The following is a 24,194-nucleotide window of genomic DNA, read 5'->3' as shown; positions in this document are numbered from 1 at the left end:
ATATCCCGTAGTTTGCAGTCGCAAGAAGATGACTGACAGGCGTATGCTCACTCCAGTCCGGACAGGCACCAAACAAAAGCAATTAAACGGGACTCACTAATTACGTTGGGGGTTCGTCCGAGCAGCACTGCTATTTCAGCGGCAAATGAAGGAGTAAGGAAGGGAGGGAAAAAATTGATCAAAGACCTGCTTCTCCCTCCTTCTAACCCCTCGCTCCATCCCTCCCTCTCTTTCTTGCTGTCTCTCGCTCTCTCACACATTCCCTGTGGTATATCCGGGCCCCGCTCTGATTTCATGCGCATTATCAGTGTATCTGCGGCTTCTAACGCTAGCCTGGCTCAGCGAGGCTGGGTTTTCAGAGCAAATAATTCCCAGTCTGGTCCTCCGGTAACAGCTATGCAGTTGATAAGGCAGAGAGTCAGGGCTTGACATGAATAGAACATGAAGAGTACGGGACATGAAGGGCACCTTCTGGGAAAGACCCGGGGCATAGTCACAGCCTCGAAAATGGCCCAGCCTGCTGCTGCTATTAAAAAAAAAAAAACGCTTCCCCTTGAACTCTTCCTGTCTCTATACGCCACCATTTGATTGCCCCATGCCATCCTTCTTCCGCTAATTGCGTTGTACCACCCTTTAACCAGCATTCTCTGTGTGGCGGCTTTGAAATCCTGCCAACTCAGCCATAGCCTCAACCAACCTTCAGAAACAGGCGCCAAAAGCAAAAAATCAGCGTTTGGTAAGGCATCTACAGAGGCGACAGACGGAAGGGAGCTCTCAGAGGCTAGAATCACAAGGACCAAATGTCGGATCGCTATGCAAGCAAGCCGTGGCCGTGGCAGCTTTTCGGCACCCAAGCGCACATCCAGTGCCATGACAGCATCTGCCATGTCCTTCCATGACTGAATGAAACTTTAACACTTGTGTATCCTTTACAATTTTGCATTTCTGCATAAACTTGCCTTAAACAAAAGAGATTCCTGGACTCTGATTGGCTCAGCGGTCTGATGCGCTACCACCGTGGCCCAGAGGTCATGGATTCAAATCCCAAGCCAGGGTGCTTTTGAAGTAATTGTAGCTTACCGAGTGGAAAGGGTTACACTAATCCACTGCAAGACAGATGATATGCAAATGGAGGAAATTCCAAAGAGTGGTTGTCCACCAAAAGTAGGACTCTCAACACTGCAAAATAAGGGCCTATAGGCCTCTCTTGCATTCAGTATTGTCAATGTTCATGGGTCTCTCTTTGGGCAAACGTTAAGCATGGGGGTGGCAGTATCATGGTTTGTGTCTGTTTCGGGTCCAGGACAGCCTGCCATTATTGATGAACCTATGAATTCTGGATTCCACCAGGGAATTCTACAGGAGAATGGCAGGGAATTCGTCGGTGAACTGAAGTTTTACCCGTAAGTGGGTCATGCAGCAAGACATGGACCCTAACACACAAGTAAATCTACAAGAAAAGGGTTAAAGCAAGAGAAAAGCATCATTTTGGAGTGGCCATCTCTAACTCTAGACTCTAGAATGTAATAGAAACAGCATGGAAGGCTTTAAAAAGAGCAGTTCATTCAAGGACACCAACATCACTGAGTTTTCAGTGAGAAGCACATAGAGATAAAGCCGAAGTGTGGGTCATCTGGGGGTCCCCAAGGACTGGTTTGAGAAGTAGTGAGTTCTATAGCTGCGACTTCAGACCACACTACAGCCTAGACTGCCCGCTCTGGTCAGGTTGTTGCTGGGCTGTATCCACCACTCTTAAGTCCCCTTCTCAGAGGTAACAGGTTAATCTGTTGCTAAAGTGGACCAAAAAAAGGAGGATGCAGGGTGCAGCAGGAGTGCGCCGAGCGGACAGAAAGAGAGCTTGTGAGGGAGAGAAGGGCAGCAGGAGACCGTAAACAAAGCAGGGAAGAAAGCAGAGAGGAGGAGAGGGGTGGAAGGAAAGGTAGCTTGACACGGCGACCGCTCTGCTTCATCAATTGAGCTGCGCTGAAGCAGAAGGGGAGAGGAGGAGAGAAGGAGAAGGGAGCAGAGCGGCGAGCCTCACAGGGAGAAATAAATGACTGTGCCCTTATTGAGCGCAGCAAGGCATATAGCATTTCGGGCCAGTAATGTCATTGCGCCTTTTGTACCGCCGTTATTGATGAAGTCTGTCTCAAAGCAAATAATCCCTCCGCGCAGGCAGCATCCGAGACTTCTCGTTCCGTTCCGGGAGATCAATGTAAGCGATCTCGGGGACAGAAAACGTGGTGGGAGAGAGAGCGAGGTGCGATCGGCTCGAGAACGGACAGGCACAGCTGAAGCACCCCTGCGAGGAGAGAGAGAGAGGAAGAGAGGGAGAAGAAGAGGGAGAGAGAGATAGAAAGCGTGAGACAAAGAGGAGAAAGATGAGAGAGCAGTAGAGAGGGAGATCAAAGAGGGGCCTCTGCTTCAGTAGAGCACATCACCGAGAGACAAGAGCATAGCGGCCTCACCTGCTGCAGAGATGCTAACATCCCTCCCTCTCTCTCTCTCTCTCTCTCTCTCTCTCTCTCTCTCTCTCTCTCTCTCTCTCTCTCGCTTTCATTCCCTGTCTCTCTTTCTCCCTCCCTCCCTCTCTTGCTCTATAGGTCCCTGCTCCCCTTATGCACTGGAATATCAATCAGCCTCCTGCCCCAATTTGCCGACCCTTCTCTCTCTCTCTCTCTCTCCTCCCTCTTTTTCTCCATCTCTCTCGTTCACTCACTCACTCACTTTACTTCTCTCGCTTTTTCTTTTTTTTCTTGGTCTCTCTCTTTCTCTCTCTCTCTCTCTCTTTCTCTCTCTCTCTCACACACACACACACACACACACATAAATAGAGATTTGACATTCCCAAGATAGTCGCTGAGCACTTGGTTACGTATGCGGAGTCGTCTCCGTTGTTGCCAGGGTAGCCAGGTCGTCCGCAGTCTTCTCAGGCTCTGAGAAACAGGAGGTATTAGGACTCTGTGCTGGATGTGATCAGCAGCCTGCATTTATCTCTCTTTAGTCTACAGCGTTGTCCCCCAAAGCTGCTTAAGCTCCCTCTCCCTGCCTGGAACATGCATTTTGGTCTGATTCAGGTATTAGGGTGCTCTGAGTACAGCTGGAGACTTTTCTCTCTCTCTCACACACACACACACACACACACACACAAACTCCAATTTTGTCTCTTTTCAAACGCACTTGCACACCCAGGCACTAAAGCAGGGGAGTGGAAATCGCAGGTGGCAGGAGGACTCTGACCACGCCTGCCCCAGTCCCCGCTCCTTCTTTCTCTGTGTTGGCGCAGCGGTGGCGGCCCCTGAGGCGTGATGCCCGGGGCACGGCTGGCGCTGATGAAACATGCAGCAGGCTCCTCGCAGCAGGGAGGGCACGGCAGCACGCTTGCTTTGCTCAGCGTCGCCATGCCGACAGCGCTGGGGCTCGACATTTAAAGGCCACTCTCCAAAGCCCCCTAATGGCAGGAGCCACCCGGACAGTACCAACAGTGTTTGGACTGGCACAATTGCACGTACCAGTTATTTGAACGTCCCACTTTTATGCTGGATTGATTGATATTGCTTGACTGGACAATATGGGCAAAAATCTGTATTATTTAATTATTTAATGTCAGCAATTCCTAAAAAATCTCAAATATAGTGATTTGTATGGGATTTATATGGAGAGTTGGCACAAATAGATTGTATTCCAATTAAATTCTGGACCATTTATTGAATGTATTGAATGGCAGCTGCTGTGATGAAATGATCAAATGGAGAAAATGGAAATATATTTTTAGACTGAAGGAAATCAGTTTACTCAAGTTTACTTTATGCACTGTATGGACAAAAGTATTGGGACACCTGTTCATGCATTGTGTCTTCTGAAATCTAGACTATTAAAAAGTTTATCCTGCTTTTGTTGGAGTAACTGTATCCATTGTCCAGGGAAGACTTTCTACTAGATCCTGAAGCACTGCTGTGAACATGGGATTGCATTCAGTGAAATGACCACTACTATGGTCAGGATGTTGGATGATCACCACCCCAACTTATACCAGAAGTATTGAATGGAGAACCATCATTCCAGGGAACACAGTTTTACTGCCCCACAGCTCTATGCTCCTCTAGCCCACACCTGGCTACTCTAGAGGGAAGTAGCTCTCTACAGAGACTAGACAAGCCTGCATTTGGTGGAATGCAATCGTTTGAAGGGGTGTCCACAAACATTTTCACATATAATGTATGTAACTTTGTTGCAAGTGAATGGCTAGACTTCTGCACCCTCCCCTGTGAAAGTAAGAACTGTTGTTGGCACATTATTCTGCAGTTGCAGATTGTTTAGGGGGAGAACTCTACACATACATTATCAATTTTTAACATGGATAATTATTGACAAGCCTCCAATTTATCAGTTTACCAACCAGACATATTTGATAAAGCCCACATTTTAATATGACTAATGATGGTAATGAATGTAAGTGATGAAATAAGGAACAATGCATATTCATCCAACTGCAAGGTCATGTCCTTGCTGATCCCTGCATCATTAAGTGTCAGTACTGCATGTATGAGATTTCCTATCATACATCAGTCAATGTCCTTGCAAGGTCCTGATGAACACACCAAACAGTCCTTTAGAATAAGTCTAAAATTTCTCAACCTAATTAATTTACTGTGCAATTGTGATTAATTTGTTATACAAAAAAAGTGGGGCATATTTTAATGTATTACTTAAACTACCAGAAATAGCAGCTTTGCTCTTCCTAGTGTCCAGTAATAGGTTCTCTCTTAATAACCAGCTTCCATATTCTGCAGATAAATCATGGAAGTGACCAACAGGATTTGAAATAAGCTAAAGTAGAACAGAATGTTCCAGACCATTCCCGGTGTCCACTGCCCGCAAGCCCTCTTATTTCTCCCTGACTGCTGAGCATCTCTGGGCCGGCTTCTTCATTGAAAGGTAGGACAGAAAACCGCAGCTCTGTCAGTCAAAGTGACGTCTCGGAGAAATGCACCTTGCGCAGAATGGCCAATCGAAAGTGTCCAATCTGATTAGCATCTCCCCAACCATCATTCCACAGCTACAGAAGCCTTGTACATCAAATAGGCTTGGCCCTGTCAGGACTTACAGTAGGCTTCAAGTACAGGCTTTGTGTGTATCAGGCAACTGTCCCCAACTTCGACAGTGGGGACGCTAAATTAAATTTAGCCAATTTGAGAGACGAACTGCATTTTTTTTTCAGTGGGTAAAATTTATCCACTCATTTTAATGCAGATCTTGCAGGTGAACAATTTAATTAATTTTCTCAACTGGCTGCATTTAAATTGAATTGACCCTTTGCATGACCCTTGGTCCCCGTCATAAAACCCATTGTCTATGGCTCATCTTTTTTCTTCTTTTTAGACAACTAATGCCATGTGATTCGACTATAATGTCTTTCCCTATGCAGTGGTCAGTAGTCTGGGTATTTCTGTATTTTTTGGTGGCAGGTTCATTTTCTGCAGGTTGCCTCATACCCACTAATCCTTTAACCCCAGCTGTCTTATGAGGGATTGGTAAATGCCAAACATCTAATTTATTGGTTTATTAAATTACAAATCCTGAATAGTAAAAATACTCCCCATAATTGCTTTTCTTATATTAACAGGCACCGCACTGATGATTTTATTAAGAAATAAGGCCTGGTTTATGCTGCAGTGTTTGCACAAAAACAACTATTCATAAAATACCTGCAGTCTCTTACCACAGGATTTTCAAAGTATAATGTCACCATCAATACAGAATATGGCATCAAAATGCCAAGTTTATGAATATGTAGGGGCACGAAGGAAGCTGCCAGGTCTACTACACAGTGTGTGTGTGTGTGTATGGATTTTCTCAGAGGCCTCCATATTCCCTCATGCTACCCTAGCACACATACTTGAGGTAGATAACTCAGATGTAAACACGTCGGACAGAGCTTTTGTGCCACCAGCATGAGAGAGAGAGAGAGAGAGAAAGCCACATACAGACAGATGGAGAGAAACAGAGAAATTCTGTTGGAAGTTCTAACAGAGATGATGCGATCAATGGAGCACTGCGTGTGAGACTAGTTAGTGCAGAGCGTGACAATCAAGGCCTACACCTGCTCTTGCGTGTATAACCAATGCATTATTCAGCAACCTACCTCTGCACTGGCTGCTAAAGGTCTCATCGGGCATGCCTTTTTAAGATACACTGGAGCCCACTGTGTTGACATCCTGCTTCTACCAAATTCTCCCACTCTACACATTAGTGAGGGTTAGGAACATGGCTGAACAGAGCGTGATTCAAAACGAGAGAGAGATTCAAAATCAGTCATGAACCATGAATAGAAACGTTGTTTAGGTTTTGTTTAAATACCAAGTTTGGAATGGTATAGTAGAACTGCGTTGAGTGGTAAATAATCCCTGATGCACCACACTACAGCCCATTCTGAAATTCAAGCCTAAATTCTTTGCAAGTGAGTTGTTGTAATCAATGTCACCTTAAAGTAGTCCATGCTCTAGCTCGTACAGGAAAATCCACTGACTTTCCCATGTCACTGCATGTAAACACATCAAATTAGGACATCCCATTAAAACCTTCTTTTTTAAGGGTTTCCTCCTTGCACACCTCCTAAGAAAATCAAGAGGAACTATTTCAATGGCAGATGCATGTACGTTCTTCAATTGTTGCAAAAGCTGCCTGTAGGTCTACTTATTGACGCATCTTGCTGCCTGCTCTTGGGCTGGGACTTGCTGGGATGGCCCATGGCCATGTTGGCAGTTGTTCCACTTGTTATTTATTTTGTGGAGACTGGAAGGGCTGATTTCGAATTGTTCTGAGGTCTTTTTAAACCCCTTTCCACACTCATATGCATCTACAACCTTCTTTCTGAAGGCCTCAGAGAGCTCTGTGGATCTGACCATGGAGATCTCAGTTACTTCAACAATCAAGAGCAAACCAAACTTAATGTCTGAGTTTTATATAAGACAGGCTTCCTCAAAAATCCCCACTATGTTCTAATCATCTGCAGCTGATGTGCTTCACCTGATTCTAATGTTAGACATTTTAAGTAGTAATAAATGTGAAAAAGTCCTTCAAGACGTCAAAATATGCTATGCATTCACTGATGCATCATCACATGCAGCTCAAAAAAGCAAAGTTTCTCAGCACTCCCATTTTTCTAGAAAAAAGCACAATCAAGCATGTAAAAAAATGCACTGCTTGTACATTTCCAGTATGCATCTTTGAGGTCCTGAAGCTTGCATCCCAAGCGATCTTATTTGGGTCATTGTGTAAACAAGTACAGCAGCACCACTGAACCAGTAATAGATGGCTGTGGGTCTCTTGGGAGGCCGCTGTGCTGTTGCTGGAGGGGAGTGGTGAGCTCAGGGGCTTGGTGACTTCAGACAGAGCGCTAGTGAGATGAGTAATGCGAGCATCTGATGGGACCAGGTGGCCGTCCCTCGACAGGCTCCCAGGGCTGGAGTGCAGAAACGGAAGAGCCTCCGCTGCACTGTCTCTAGGTGACACTATTCCCTTTATAGTGCCTGCATCCCTCCATAAAACAGACACTCGTTACCGGCTAACTGGAGCTCGGCCCGCGCTGCTGAGGACAGAAAGGATTTGTGGGTGACATTAGCGGGGGAGTCCGTGTTTCAGCATATTAAACAGACAAAGACAGTCAGTGCCATGGTGCAGGTCGTGTACCATGTCTTGTGGCTGACGACAGTAACTGCAGGTTATGCTGGATATGCTTGGTGGATTGTCCACGTAAGGTTCAAACCTGGTCCTAGCTCGAACACATCTGATTAATTGGCAAATTATTAGTTCTTTGTGGGCTGAATAGCATCACCAAACTACTGCAGGGCATAGTGTAGATTACCAGCCTTGGCTTTCTAATAGTCACATTGGTTGAAAAAGCAGAGCTCTCCAATTTGGGGACCAGCGATTCAAATACAGCTATTTCTTCTAGTAAGTCTAGCAATCAACTGTAAATCAGGGATCACTGTAAATGTATGCTACATTTAGTGCACCCCTATACTTTGTTTGCTCTGGTCTAAATCCGTTAACAAATTTGTAAACCTGGAGCATTTCCCCGCTTGGTTTGGTTTGTTTTCAGACTGGGGAAAAAAATCTACTTATTGGCCAGACCTGTCTGGGGCGGGAGCTAAAAAGTAAATACAGAAAGACGATCCTGTGCTCATGGAGCAACTGCATTTATTCATAGCTATGGTCATTATCTGGCCAATATACCAGGTTAATACAATAAACAGGAGCTCGGATAGTTTGGTCAGATCAAGGTCAGAGATCATTTTGGATCAGACCGAGAGCATCCTTGCTCAAGGGTCTTGGTTGTGGTTGACATCTGAGTGCGATTGCTGTGTTCAAACCTGCTCAAAAGAATCACACCAAGGGTGAAAATGAACCAGAGTGCAGATTTACCAGAACCAGAATTTAAACTGACTAAAAAAGGACAGGTGTGGGCAAGGGGCAGAAGCAGGGCAGGTGTGAACACCCTTAGATGTTGGTGCAGAAAAGTATTACTAGAAGTAATCTGCTTTATTCAACTTCACTGTATGTTTGTGTGAAATATTTTACAGAAATCTCTTCAATGTTTAATTAAAAAAGTTTGTAGCAACTGATGTAGAGAGATGATAGTGGCGAATGCATTGATACTTCTGAAATGAGGTGATGAAATTCCTAGATATAATAAAATCCTAAAACAACTGAGCACAGATGCTGCATGAAGATTAAATTCTGTATTACTTAAATAGAGATTAATGTTTTGATTTTCTGAATGACTGAGTAGCCTATGTTTGTGTTACGATTCAATTTGTCTTATGATAAAAAACAACAATTGAATTCAAATCGATTGCGATAAATAACGCCGATCTCGGATTGAAAAGATAAACTAAGCCACTAAGCACTTTCTCTCTCCCCTTTTCTCTCTCTCTCTCTCTCTCTCTCTTTCTCTGTTTTTCCAAAAGAGCCCCCTAGCTGGAGCCATGCAGTCCTTCAGAGAGCGGAGTGGTTTCCATGGCAACCAGCACTGCTACCAGCAGGAACCCCATGAATTATCACGCCTTGAGAGTTACAGACATCATCACGGCCAGACCAGACAGGGCTACGAGGCGCACTCTCTTGCTGCTGCAGGGATGCCAACAGCAGGAGCAGGATCTAAAGACTGTTACGGCCAGCAGACTTACCCCAGCTATAGCAGCAGTTCAGCCCAGACCAAGAAACCGTACAGAGGAGGCAAAGCACCAAGCCAGCACCTGCAATCTGGCTACGGCAGCCACATGAGCACTGGATACTCGGCTCAGTACGTGAGCGAGGGACACTTACAGAAGTGGGATGAGTCAGCGCAAATGTCGCAGTATGAGCAGGACATGGTGGGCCGTCTTGAGCCTGGGGCCAGTGGGTCGTCCCAGTACCTCGAGCAAAACATGCTAGCCATTTCTCAAAGTCAGTGCCATCTCCCCTCCCAACCTTCTGCCCCGGTCTATACAAGTCCCCATCAACAAGGCCACCCTCCCAATCCAACTCCATCTCCTTTGATGTACCCACAAAGCCACCTTCACTTTTCCCAGCACTCCCAACCACCGTCCTCGACCTCCTCATCTTACATGGAGAAATGCAATCCAATTCCTCATGGCTACAAAAGTGGCTATGGAATGCCTCCTAATGCCCAGTATTCAAGGCAGCTGGGAAACCATAGCAGTCTAAAGCAGAGTGGTTATAGACCGCAGAACAGTTATGGTTACCAGCAGCCTCCTTCAAGAACAGGATTTGAACAACAGGCTTCCCTACAAGGAATGTCGGGTACATCAGAGAACCTTCAGAAATTCCAACATTACAATCAGCCTCAACAGAATTACTGCATCACAGACATTTCCGTGAGATCACCTGACCAGTACTACCAGAACTGCAGTCCAAGCTCCAGCCATTCGCCTGCACGATCTGTGGGCAGGTCTCCCTCATATAGTTCCACTCCCTCTCCCTTAATGCCCAATCCTGATTCATTCCAGTATGGCCAGCCAATCAATCCTACAGCTTCTTCCTCTTCTGCAAGCTTGCAAGACCAGAGCATGCTAATGCCTCCACACACCCACCCATCTCCCAGTGTGAACCACCAGTCTCAGAGCTACTCTAGCTCTATGAAGGAGCGTTTCTCTGAGAAGCTACTGTCTAACCCAAGCTTGTGGAGCCTCAATGCTCTGACCTCTCAAGTAGAAAACATCTCTAACAATGTCCAGCAGTTATTGCTGTCAGAGGCTCTAATGGCCAACAAAAAAGGTAGCAAGCGAAATCAGCCAAAAAAAGGAGAGGACTACAGGGGACAGTTAAGACCAATGGAGGACTCCTCATGTCCTGAAAACCAACACGGTCCCTCCCAAACTGATGCTTTTGGCAACAGATCTATGCCAGGGGAGATACAAGAAGGCGGATATTCCAGCAGCACTGAAGACCAGATAGAAAGGAGCTACTACTACTTTGGTCAGAGCAAAGGGCCGACACAGGCCTCAGCTCATTCCCAGCTGAGCCTGGACACAGTGTCTACCTGCTCGCTGAACTCAGCAGATGACATGTCTGTCAGATCAGGTGACTCAGTCCGGAGTCTGCAGAGTGCAACCTCCGAGGATAATCTTAGCTGTGACCCTAGGGTGCAGAGAGTGCCGTTTGGAGAAGAACAGAACAGTTCTCTCAGGAGCATTAGAGATGAGAGGTCCCCCATTAGTGTAACAGCTCCGAGCCCTATGAAGCAGGAGAGTAATTCGCCACTGGACGTAAAGCAGGCAGAGAGTACTCTGAAGGAGAACTTTGAGGAATCTGCCTGGACCGAGAGGATGGCTGAAGAAAAGGAAATTGAAAAGAGGAAGCTGTCCATGGAACATGAATGTAAAGGAGAAGTCATTGAGTCAGCTGAGAAACAACAGGAGTGGTTGGAGGATGAGAAATGCCCCTCCCTTTTTCAAAAGATAAACAAGGCCGTGTCAGATGAAGGCTACTCTTATGAAACAGATGACAGTGTTTATCAGGAACTGAAAAGCAAATACGAGGCAGAGGAAGGAGATTTTGCCGAGAAGGGCCAAGACCATTCAGACACCAGTTGCAAGGGAAATCAGGATTCAGAAATGAAATCCGAAATGTTCAAATCAGAACCACAGCCCAATGTTGAGGACCCTGTAACAGCGTCACCAGCCTTTTCAAGAGATGTACATGAGTCCAGTCAGTACTTACCTGGGAAAGAGGAAAACTCAGACACACCTCAACTCACCTGTCAGGCATCAGAGTCTTCAGAAGAGGGAGCGTCAGTCACTGAGAGACTGAACGACTCCTTTGAGCAGCAGCAGTCTGTCTCATCCCATCTGGCCACTGAGGTGAGAGAGGAGAAGGGAAATCTGACACCCACTGAAGAGGTGGTTAATAATAAAGCAAAACCAGAGGAGTCCTCTGCAGAAGCCTGTAATAAGCCAGGGGAGGCAGCAGGCGGACCACTAGTCAACACCGAACCTGCAGAGACCACTGCCCAAGACGAAGCCCTCAGAAGCAGTGAAAGGAGGTCAGCCATTTGTGACATTACACCTCAGTCTCACTCTGTCAAGCCTGGCTTCTCAGCTCTCAATGAGAAAACAACACCTCAGACGCAGGCGAGGGATCACATCGATCGCAGCGATGCAAAGGTGCTGGAGCCTGATTCTCCTCAGTTGCCGGGCAAGTCGATATTACACTCTGCACCATCTTGGGCTGATACTCCACCCTCCCCACAGAAAGGAGATGAGGATATAGAGCCAGGTATAAGCTGCCCCAGCGCAGTAACACCATCAGCAAAACCAGAGCCAGTGGCTCCATCTGCGCATCCAAGACTGCTGGGCAGAAAGCATGCAAGAGGCAGGAGAAGACTAAGCCATTCAAATGCAGGGATCAGGAGACAGCCGAGTGTAGAGGGAGATGGAGTCCCACCATCTCCTCAAAGGCCCACTATGCCCTCAAGTAATAGTGCCCTCTTCCCTGATCAGATGGAGGCTGCTCAGCTGGACATTAGCAGTCAAACACCAAAACTGTCAGATGGTTTACCATCCAGGATGTGTACTCGCTCTTTTGGCTCACAGAGTACCCCAAAGGTTTCCTCTCCAGATAGAAAAAAGCCAGCTCTAAAATCCAGTTCAAAACCTGTCCCAAAATCAGGGTCAAAGCCAGGACTGAAGCCTGGCCCAAAGACTGTTCTAAAACCTAGCCCAAAGGCTTCGATAAAACCAGCTCCAAAACCAGTCTTAAAAACTGGTCCCAAACCAGGCCCGAAGTCAAATTCAAAACCTGGCCCAAAGCCAGGTTTAAAGCCTGGAACCAAACCTAGCTTAAAATCCGGACCAAAACTAGGCCCAAAGCCTGGGGCTGTGCCAAGTGTAAAGCCTGGCCCAAAGCCTTGTCCTAAGCCTCCAGCTATACCTGCTTTGAAGCCTGGTCCAAAGCCTGGCTCAAAGCCTACAGACGGAATTATTCCTAAAGGCCCTGGCCGACCCAGAGGCATCAATTCTAAGATCAAATCAACAACACATGAAGACAGTGTACAGACTATTAAACAGACTATTACAGAACATAGTAAAGACACGATCATCACCAGTGAAACAACCGAACAACAAGAAAACACAGCTGTCACTTTGGACACAGTTGTTACTGGTACTACTTTGGGCACCTCTGCAGACAACACTACAGGTGCCACGCTTGAAACTTCTTTAGAAAGTACCTCTGTAAAACATTCAGCAAATGATCAAAAGTCCATGGTATTGAGATCTCGGAAACAAACACTGCTAAAATTAACAGAGGACAAGGAAAAAGAGAGGGAGACATTTACTGAGACATCAGCAATGAAACTCGCTGAGACACAAATACAGGAATTGGCTGCAGCTCAGCCATGTGACAACCAAACAGTAAACCATGATGATGTCTGCACAGATTTGCAGAATCAACCTAACGTGTCTGTTCCAGTCAAAAGAAAGTCCAGTTTACAGTCTTCAGAGCCAGTGAAGAAGAAGAAAGGCGTCAAAGCTGGTAAAAAAACAAAAACTCTGGACCCAACGTTACAAACCACAGGAGTCGGAGCCAAAGGTACAAGAGGACGGCGAAAGCGAGGACATAAATTGGAAGCATCCGAGTGCAGCATTCTGACCAAAGATAACGCTCCCCCTGAAGATATCATTGACACTCCTTGCGTGCCTCCTCAGTGTCCTACTAAAACTAAATATCTACCACCAAGGAAAGGCAGAGGACTGAAATACGAAGCTATGGTTCAGAAAATCACATCTCCAGCATCCAAAAAACAGCCTCTCGCTATCCAACCAGATATCATACCAGAAGAATCAGCATCAAAGCCAGCACTGGAACCACAGATAAAAGAAAAGAGAGAGACGGCAAATACCCCAGAGGTGACACCAGAGGAGAGCGACAACACAGTTAGCACTGAGGACACCCCAGGCACAGCAGGCATCCAAACTCCTAAGAAGAAACGGAGAAAGTGGGCTACTGTTGAGTGCACTGACACACCGGATGTGGCACTAGAGACTGGGAGCCTTATTATCAACACACCAAGGCTAGCCAAGCAGAGAGCCATCAAAAATAACCACGAAATGCATCTGAAGCAACGGAAGAAGAGGAGGAAAGATGTTGAGCTAGCTAACAGTGTGACAATTGTTGAACAGCTTGAGCAGACTGAAACTGATGTACTCCCCCCTCCCCAACCACCTTCACCCTCACCCCCACCTCCTCAACCACCGTCCCCACTACCCTCCTCACTCTTGGCAGACCCAGGTGAAAAGATGGAGAGTGAACAGCCCTCCGCGGAAACATGCTCCATAATCGTCAAACCCAAAAGAGGCAGGCGGCCATCGCTTAAAAAGAAACAGGAGGAGGCCTTAAGTCAGCGTCTGGTAAAGGAAGAAGGTCAAAAGGTCAAAAAAAAGCCTGGACCTAAAAAAAAGACCCAGCCAGATTCTAACGTCATCAAGGTCACTGTAAAGGCACACAAGCTTAAGACGAAATGCAAAAAGGAAAGTATTCCTACCGTAAAGGGAAAGTTGTCCGATTTTTTGAAACCACATGAAAGTGAAAGCAAAAGCTCTTTCAAACCATATGTACGCATTGACAGCTCCAGAGAGCTTGCCTCCCTTTGCACAATTGTTAACAGGCCGGAGGAAGAGCAGCTGCTCACTCAGGCAAGAAAAAAGAGCTCAGTGAAAATTAAAAATCCAGTCACACTTACCAAGCCAATACCAGACTCTACAGTAATGCTCCAGGGGCCCTTAGTTAACAAAAGCCTAACTGACAGGTGTCTAGTATGCTGCCTGTGCGGAAAGCCAGCAAATTACAGAGAGCTCGGGGACTTGTGTGGCCCGTACTACCCTGCGGACAGCATACCGCGGAAAACACTGTCTTTAATGCACCAGGAGGACTTCAGGCAAATCAGAAACAGAGAAAAAGACAAGGCTACCAGCTGCAGCACAGAGCAGATCAGCACTCCGAGGAGAGAGGAAGCAAAGGATCTGCTTCAAGAAGGGACGAGTGAAGGAGACTGCGGGCAGCCGAGGAGAGAAAGAAGGGCACAACTTAGAACCCGTCTTGGCTTGCGGATGAGGTTCAAAAGACTGCAGCTGTTGCAGGGGACAACTGGTGGAGCAGCTCCCCCTGCTGGCGAGGAGGGCTGCGACTCTGCTCTGCAGAGGTTGCAACAGGAGGCTGAGGCTAAGGAGCACTGGGCACATGAAGCCTGTGCTGTGTGGACCAGTGGTGTGATCCTGGTCGCAGGCAAACTTTATGGACTGAGGGAAGCCGCACAGGACTCTACAGTCACAGTAAGCATGTTGTCGATGTGACAGCGGCTTTACGTTTGTGTCTTGTGACAAATGGACTAGTAGAATAGTTCAAATATGTTCATTACATGAACATATTGAATATATTTGTGTCTAGTTTCGAGGTATGACTTTAGAGAGTCAAGCATGTTTTGTTTTTTACACAGTGATAATATAATATATACATTCAATCAGTGGTTTCATGGTCCTGTGACACATTAATGCTGAGTTCCATTTGAACTGGGATCTCAGAATGTCCGAGATCCAATAGGAAATTTCAACTGGAATGCTCACACCAATCGGATTTCCCACTTGCAGAGCCTCACTAAACATAGTGAACTTAGTCATACACACATTACTGTCAAACTTTTATCTGTGGACGTGTTGCCATGGTGTTTGGATGCACAAAATGTCACATAATGCTTAAAACTGGTATTGCTAACCTGGGACAATGCTAATGCTAGATAGTTTGGTTGGATTCTCCTTAAAACTACAGTAAAGGTTTAGCATTTACAGCTCCGACATCTGACTTCCATGCTAAATAGACTGCAGCATTAGTGTCTGATATACCCACTTCAACTCAGCAAGGGGTTGTTAAAGAGCTGGGCTTCGTATTACTGTTGCCTTAAGATTATCTAGTAGAGAAAGTGTCTAATGTGATACTTGCTCCACCATTTAACAATGATCTTTGTGCAAAGAGGCTTTTGTGGAACCAAGCCCTGATTAGTTGGATCAGCACAGGACAGGGGGTTCTCCATGACCAGGATTGAGAATATCAGCAGTGACTTATGCCAGCAGGCACAGCCCACCACAGTTAGTCACATATGATATCAAAATTTATGGCATTTAGCTGACACTCTCATCCAGAGCAACTTATATGAAGTTCCACAGGTAGGCAAATGTAGCGGTAGGAGACTTGCCCAAGGACTTTTATTGGTATAGTGTGGTGTGCTTTTCTAGACAAATCGAACCCTAGTCTTCCATGGGGAAGGCAGTGTTGTTACCCCCAACACTACACCAAACTCAAACTGTCCCATTACAATATGAAGTAAAGGTGTTTAGATGGTCAAAAATGCCAAATTCGTCCTTTATATTAACTATGTCTAATGATAAACATCCGGTTATCCGAGTAGTCCTTGAAAATGTCCCTGTGTCTTTACAGAAATGTTCTAAGTGCCAGAGTGAGGGAGCCTCCATCAGGTGCCACTGGAAGAACTGCACTCACACATACCACTATGTCTGCGCCAAAGAGACAGGTATGTGTAAACAGTGTGTCTGTTATTGACTGTCATTTGCCCTGAGGCTCCGTCTATACATTGACGGAGCTGTGACTAAGGGACACTGCATGGCGTGTAAGTGCCAGAATCTCATCCTACCATCATCTTCATAGGGACTAGCCATCTTCACATGCCTATTGATGCGAGGCAGAAGATGAAAAGAGGAGCTGGGTTTCATCCTATGATTGCAACCCTGATGACTGACTTCTGTCTTTGATTCATTACCCCTTCTCTGTCTCTCCCTCTCAGGCTGCATATTCGAAGAGGACACATTCTCGATAAAATGTCCAAAACACAAGGTAAGCCATCGAGCCTGTTCCAGAACATTAAAGGACATCTTTGATCTCAGCGACATCCCTATTATGCCTTGTACTTCAGTGCCCTTGCTGGAATATTTGCCGACCTCCCTAACAATGGGACTGAATGGAGGTGTGCAGCGCAGTCGCTCATCAGCTCCATCTCCCAGGGCAACAGACGAGCCTAGCAAGAAGCTCACCCTTATCTGTCTCTTATTGACTGCCCATCTCTCCAGTGATGGTCATGCTAGCACAGTGGATGCTAATTAGGTGCTCTTCGCTCTCAGCTCTCTGACTACTATTATCCCCCCTAAGACTGAATTAGCATTAGAGCTGCACTGTTAGAGACTTCTGAGGTAGGATGCATGGCTGGAGCTGATTCTCTTTAAAAAGAATGGACCCAAATGGGTCACACATAGATCTTTCAGTGCAATTTATAGGCAAGGTTTACCCAAACCCAACCCAAGTATCCTATCACTGGTTTTACCTTATTTAGATGTGAGCTACTCTACAAATGTCAAATGTTTGTGGACGCCCCTTCAATTGAATGCATTCAGCTACTTTACGTTGCACTCATTGCTGACACTAGTCCCTGTAGAGAAGTACTGGTAAAAGCATAGGACTCTCTGGAGTAGATAAACATGAATCTGTTGGCTCCATGTCTAATGCCAGGTGTGGGCTAGAGGGGTGTAAAGCCCTCCAGTATTGCGCTGTGGAGCAGTGGTGCTCAATTCAATACTTCTGGGATAAGTTGGGGAGTTGGGAATGAGGCGGAGTGGCGATAATCCAACATCCTAACTTCACTAACACTCTTGTCGCTGAATGCAACCCAGTCCTCCGAACAGTGATCCAAAATTTAGTGGACAGCCTTCCCTGGACAGTGGAGACAGTTATGGAGCACGCTCGCCTTTAGCTTAGTTAGCTTCAGTGTGCTTATCTGCTAGCTTTGCTCTTTTTCAGAAGTTGTCAGTAAGCTTTTTGGAGAAGCTTATCTATCAATAAGGCTTGGTTTAAAACCGTGGAGCTTTGCCTTTATTTCTGTTGTTGTTAGCTGTGTAGCTTTTAGCCTGCTAACTAGCAAGCTAGCACTAAAGAAGATTACTAAACTTTAAGCTCAGGAAGTCAAATATTATGGTATTGAAATATTAAGCATTACAGAGTAGTTTTTTGCAATGGCTTAAAAAGAGCTTCGTCTGCCATTTCTTTGGGGTTTGAGAAGGTAAATGTATCAATTTACAATGATTTCCGGGCAGGTTTCTGCTGCCAAAGTCAGTGCTTATATTCGCTTGATCCCTCACCCCTCCAAGGGCTCATAAAACCAACCTCACATCAGCTAATAAAGTAATGGAATGGCCCTTAAGGTGGCGTCTGGGATTCCCCCGAGGTCAAATGAAGATGCTTAGTGAACGAGGGCATGGTATAAGCAGTGGGTAGAGCTCACTGCTTCAGTGTCCTTGCCCCTCAGTGGTAAAACAAACTTCTCTCTGAACTCCAAACTCGCACAGTTCCTTCTGACGTGTGTTAAAAATCACTTTTTTAAGCAGTGCCAAGATTAACCCCTTTCTCCACTAACTTGTGCTCTAAACTGATGTGTTTTTAAGCTAAAAAGCTGTGGTTTGGCTCTTGTCTTGATTAAAGGTCTATTACGTCTCCCCAAGACGCATTCAACAACCAAAACCCCTCCCACGACAACTGAAACAGCAGTAATAATTGCAGCATAATGAGCGAATCTGCATATTATGTCCCAAACATTAATCGGATTTCAGTCTGACCAACCGGACACACATTTGACGACCATGTGGCTAAACTTTTAAATGCATGTGGCTAAAATCTTATCAGGGTACAGTCCAGGTTGACAGTCCAGAAATTCATCACATGAAGTGATCAGGTGCAAACAGGCAAAACTGTAGACATATGCATTTTGTTATTTATATTTGAAAACTTATATTTTCATGTGTTTAAAGCAGTGTCTCCTAGCAATAGCAGGTTGTCCATTTAGCTATACTTTGAACTTGGACTTCAACCTCAGTGGTGACTCAGACTTGGACTCAGACTCTAATGTGAGTACTGATGACTCAGACTTGGACTCGCATTTGACCTGGTAACTCGAGAAGGTGATTTGACTGCAAGACAGGGATGCACACACACCACCTACAGGTCAGTGGTTTGTACTACAATAAGGAGTGTGGAAGGGCAGGAGAGAGCGAGAGAGAGAGAGAGAGGCTGTACAGGGGTACAGCAGTAGCTGACAGGCAGTGAGAGGAAACCTGGCAACAGATCAAAATGCCCTGCCTTTGCCTTTTCCCCTCCTACGTCAAAGGAGAGTGGGGGAAGATAGACAGAGAGAGAGAGAGAGAGAGAGTTCTGTACAAGCTGAACATACATCGACTCGGGGATCTAAAGGCTTTAGGTCTCAGCGATGCCAATTTGCTGTTTTTAATGAAAGCGAGCAGTAGGGGTTCCACCCCCATCCCGGTCTCCCAGGAAATATCCTCATCTTCTTGTTCTTCTTTTTCTCCACGCCTGCACAAGCACAGGGAGCTGTTTTCTAGGGGGGAGAAGGGGGTGGGGTTGGTGGGTGCTCACGTGGCAGGGGAGCATGAGTGCGGCCCTGCGTCGCTCCAGCCAGTGCTTGCTTTAGGCTGGGCCAAAGGGGAAGAGAAGGAGGGAAAGAGAGAAAGAGAGAGAGAGTAATATAACTAGGGCCTCAGCAATCATCCCACCTGCATATGCTCTTAAAACAGGAGTTCTTCAAGGGCTCAAAATGTCCACATAGTCCAAATATGGAAAATAAGCTGGAAAAACAATCCATATATATATATTTATATGAATAAATATAATGAATATATAATTATATATTCATATATGTCTTTTTGACATTTTGACATAAAGCAAATCTGGCAAAGTTTTTTTTTCCTTCTCCTGTAAATTTACTGTTTTGGAAATGAGATCTTGATCTAAATGAGACTATATGTATTATTATACACTATATGTATATATATATATAAGTGTTTGTAGATATGTATATAAAAAGATTTCCTCCTGATTTTTTGGAGTAACTGACTCTACTGTCTAATAAAGGCTTTCTGCTAGATTCTGGAGCATTTCTGTGAGGATTTAATTGCATTCAGTGTTAAGGTCAATGAGGTCAGGTTCAGTGAGGTCAAGATGTTGGATGATCACCACCCCACCTCATCCCCAACTCCCCAGCTTATCCCAAAAGTATTGCATGGATCACCATCCATCATTCCAGAGAACACAGTTCCACTGCTCCACAGCTCAATGCTGGGGGCTTCATGCTCCTCTGGCCCACACCTGGCATTAGACATGGTGCCTGTAGGTTCATGTTAATCTGCTCCAGACAATCGTATTCTATTGGCAGTACTTCTCTACAGGAACTAGACAAGCTGTGTGTGTGCATTTGCATACAACAACAGCACAGACACACACAAACACACACTATATATATATATATATATATATATATATATATATATATATATATATATATATATATATCCTGTACATGGTGGGTGTCCAGAATCATTGGGGATATCCCCTTTACATGCTGTTCATGCATCACAAGGTTCATAACAAATCACAGAACTTTTTTGTTAACTGTAGAGAAGCCTTTTCACTTAGAGTGTAGAGACGGAAAGAGAAGCAAGGGCTGTTCTCACACTGTGGTGAGATACAGAGGGGGGGAAAGAAATCCTGGGGTTAACTGGGGGGATCAGTGGTGAGAGAGGGAGTGTGTGTGAACGAGAAGCAAAGGCAAGGCCGGAGGAGGAGACAGAAGAGGAGATTTATAAAAAAAAAAATAAAAAAAAAAGAAAGAAACAGAGAGAAGAAGAAGCTGAAGGGGAAAAAAGCTCCACGCCAACACAATTAGGGGCAGTCCTGCTGGGTGTTGGAGGAAGCTGGAGAGAGGCAGCTGCATCGAACTGCTTGCTACAGCCTTCACACCAGCACAGTGGCTACTGCCTCAGCATGGGCAATTAGAGAGCCCACACCAGGCTGCTGATGCAGAGACACATACACACACACACACACACACACACACACACACAGTCTCTTACCTCTTTTATAAAGACAGTACAGCTGCACATAATAGAGCTTTGATTTATATACAGCATATGGAGATGTGAGTTGTGAAACCAGTGCTATGGGCAGCAGAAAATGTGCATTCAGCTATTCTTAAAAAGGATGTGTGAACAGTAATAAGGTAGTTTACTTTGGTACTGATTTTAAATAGGTTTTGGGAATATCTCTACTTTCTTCTAAATTTAGGTGTCGCATCTCGTTTTTACGTCACATTATGTTTTGAAGAGCAAATGGATGCCGTTACCCCAGTTCACTTCTCCAGCAGACGAATGCAGGACCCAGGCTTTGAAATGGGTTTAGCTTGGTGTTGTATAAAAGATTACAAAGACTTTTTGACTACATGTAAAAAAAGCTTGCATGTTCAAGTAGAAAAGCATCATCAATAAAATAGGATGCTCCACACATGAGCCTAAAGTCACAGTGCCCAATACCAAATGTTAACTAGAGAGGTACAAACCCAGTTCTCTTAATTCAGCCCCATAACATCCAATAACATCCAATGAGATTCAATACTTATCATCCAACATAACTATCATCACAGCAGTGTTCCAACATCTAGTGGAAAGCTTTCCCAAAGCAGTAAATGCCGCACCACAGAAAAAGGGTCCTACTAAACTTCCAGTTAAAACTTTTTAGAAGAAACGGGTGTCTGCAAACTTTTGAACCTGGGCTCAACTTTACACTTAGAACAACTCAGAACAAGGCCTTCTTATGGAACCACAGGTCCGCAAACAGTCCACCTTTAAATTCACTTGTTTGTACTGTATACTCCAGAACAGCCTGTCGGGTGTGTACACTTACTGGCCACTCCTTGAAACACCTACACTGTCTGTCCAAATGTTTGTGGACACCCCTTTCTTGTCCAGACCCTGTAGAGAAGTATTGTCAGTTGCTCAGAATAGGAGCAGATAAATATGAACCTATTGGCACCATGTCTAATGCTAGGCGTGGCCATGGAGGAGAATGCCCCCCCAGCATTGAGCTGTGGAGCAGTGGAATTCTCAGGAATGATGGATGGTGCTCCAGAGTCTTCTCTGGACATTAGAGACAGTTACTCCAACAAATGCAGGATAAACTCTTTCTAAAACCCTTGAAGAGTCCCAATACCTTTGTCTATGTAGTGTAACTTATTGAGGGTGCAGGACTAAGGCTTATGATTGTACTTGTACAGTTTGCATTATCCATCTTCAGGCCTTTCATCAATGGTCTGTTTCTGACCACTAAGTGTTTCGGACCACTAAGTGGTGACCATTGAGCAGTGTTCTCAACACAGCTGTCGCACTAAAGAATGTAAAACCCAAGTACCACTGCTGATATACTCGGACCTGCACCACATGCACATACATGCCACTACCTTTTGTGATGTGACCACTGTGTTCATAATGGTCCACCACCCAAATAATGTTTGGGCAGTGATGGTCCTTTGATAGTCCCATTCAACTGATGGATGAGGAGTATACGGGAGTCAATGCATTGCAGTAGCAGTAACTGTAAACCTACAAAGTGGCAGGTGTTTTTGGTAGAACATCCAGTGACATTGTTATAATATATGTATGTGTTTCTAATAAAGTGGCAACTCTATTATGTATTACTCTGCTTGTGCGAGTGCTTACTCTCCCTGCTGTCTATCTTGTTTTTCAGGCAGCCTAATGTAAAGCTGTAAATCACCGAAGCTGCAGAATGTCACCTGTGCAGTGCTGCAAAGGACAAGCATCAATCAGACCCTAAGGCACTGGGCATCACCACAGGCAAACTCACTGGGCTCACTGGAACTGAAACTGGGGCTTCGGCTGAAGCACAAAGGTACTGTAGCAATACTGACCTGAGATCAGATCAGATCAGACCGTCCATGCCCTTGGCGCCTGGCACCCATCTCTGCACCCACCCTCACAAAAGCCCTGAGCCCTGAGCCCTGAGCCCTGAGCCCCTCCCAACCCCCCTCACCGTTCCTGTCCTCCCTTCAGCACCACCGTCTGGACAGCTCCTCTCCGAGAGGGTTAAAAAGAGGAGGGAAAGCTTCTTCAAAAAACAAACAAACGAAAAAAACCTTGAATGTGCCATTCTTCCCTTTGATTTATTTCTTTCTTTTTTCCCTTAAATCTTCCTTTCCTGGAACGGATGCTATCAGTCGGGGACACCTGGAGGCGGATTTGGCCGGCCGCCCTCTCTGAGGGCCCAAAGCCCCGCCGCTGTTTGGCACAGACGCATACGCCTGCCTATTTTCCAAGCGCATTCGGATTCAAAGATGTCATGCATCAAGCAACCCACTGGATGTATTTCAATGTATGCTTAAGTGTTATTAAGAAAAAAAAAAAAAGAAAAAAAGAGAAAAAGAAAATTGTACATGGTGTGCTATACAGGTCTAAATATTCTCATATCTGGAAAAAAGGAAGTATAAATATATTATTTTAATATAATGCTCTTCCAAGATGTATTTTGATGTGCATTTCTGAACACATGGCAGCACTTAGGTCACATCTGTCCAACTGCGTGTTCCTCAAGAGGTCTTCATCTCCATTCACTGCAGCAGTATGTACAGATCTGTACCTAGAGATTAACAAAAGGGCCCTTCACTGGAGACTGTTCTGTTTTTATGGCACATGGCTCATTTGAACAATGACTTGAAAGGATCGCGACCGAAGACCCGAAACCAGAGAGGACCACTCATGAGGGGAGACCCAAAACAGTGTGTTTTCATGTTTGACACTTTTGCTGTATGTGACACATCCAATATCGTAGGCACTCCGTCTAACTCATCAACAGTGTAACACATGAACCATTACCGATTACAGTAAGTATAAAGGTGACAGAACCATCCTGTTAAATTATTCTTATGATTCTTAATTCGAAGTAATTGTGTATATAAGTATTTGCTGCTGTTTAAATGTAAGATGTGATGTACTATTATAATTGTGTATAGTATTTCTTAGAGATGTTTATTTTCTATAAAACAACAAGACGATTATGTTATTGCATATAAAACGTTATTAAAAACAACAAATTCAAATGGACTTTTTTCAGAATTGTATTTGTCCACATTACCCGTAGGAGCTGTTGCCATGTTCTGATGTTTTAAGAGCTGAATGGAATGTTTCCTTTCATTTTTATTTGTATTGCTGCCATCAAATATACTGGATATGTGAACGTCCACAGCTGTCTTTTGCCGTTGAGATCAAAATCTCCCTTTGTATTCTCTTCGTGTGCTGTTGTTGGGAGTGAAACAAAGCAATCCAGCGCTATTATCCTCAAAGGATGTCTACAGGACAAAAGAGCCCAAATTATATTTAAAAGCACACAGAAACGGCGCATGGTGCTCTACCTTTTATTTCCCCATGCTTGTTTTGGAGCTCGCACAGTAAACAGCATTATTTACTTTGGCGTGAGCCGGCCTGTGAGGAAAATAGCTGGAGTGAAATGTTCTCTTCAACATGAAACAGTCATTCACAAAGGTTCGCCAACTGCAAGAAAGGTCATGGGGTTTTCACCAACTACGACCAGTAATATTTACATTTACGTTTAGGGCCTTTGGTTGACGCTCTTATCCATGTTCCACATGAATCATGTTCCACAGGTAGGAGAAAGTAGTGTTAGGAGTCTTGCCCACGGACTCTTATGGTATTAAGGTGTGCTTTCCTGGCTAGATGACCGAACCCTAGTCTGCCACAGTTCTACACTACACAATTATA

At 45.1% G+C, this 24,194-nt stretch overlaps 1 protein-coding gene across 1 annotated transcript in view; it reads left to right on the top strand.

Annotated features, from left to right (window-relative positions):
* rai1 (retinoic acid induced 1) overlaps positions 1 to 23,515 on the top strand; it is a 65,294-nt gene extending 41,779 nt beyond the window's left edge. Inside the window, exons 2-5 of the mRNA XM_072693891.1 lie at positions 8,973 to 14,834; positions 15,994 to 16,087; positions 16,358 to 16,407; positions 22,150 to 23,515. Of these exons, the coding sequence (XP_072549992.1) occupies positions 8,991 to 14,834; positions 15,994 to 16,087; positions 16,358 to 16,407; positions 22,150 to 22,158 (5,997 nt within the window). The 5' untranslated portion in view covers positions 8,973 to 8,990 and the 3' untranslated portion in view covers positions 22,159 to 23,515. The remainder of the gene's footprint in view (positions 1 to 8,972; positions 14,835 to 15,993; positions 16,088 to 16,357; positions 16,408 to 22,149) is intronic.
* The last annotated feature ends 679 nt before the right edge of the window (positions 23,516 to 24,194 follow it).

Source organism: Salminus brasiliensis, chromosome 12 (assembly GCF_030463535.1).
Source record: "Salminus brasiliensis chromosome 12, fSalBra1.hap2, whole genome shotgun sequence".
Lineage (NCBI taxonomy): Eukaryota > Metazoa > Chordata > Actinopteri > Characiformes > Bryconidae > Salminus > Salminus brasiliensis.
Note: the sequence above shows the minus strand (reverse complement) of the source record. Positions and strands in the feature narration are given on the sequence as shown.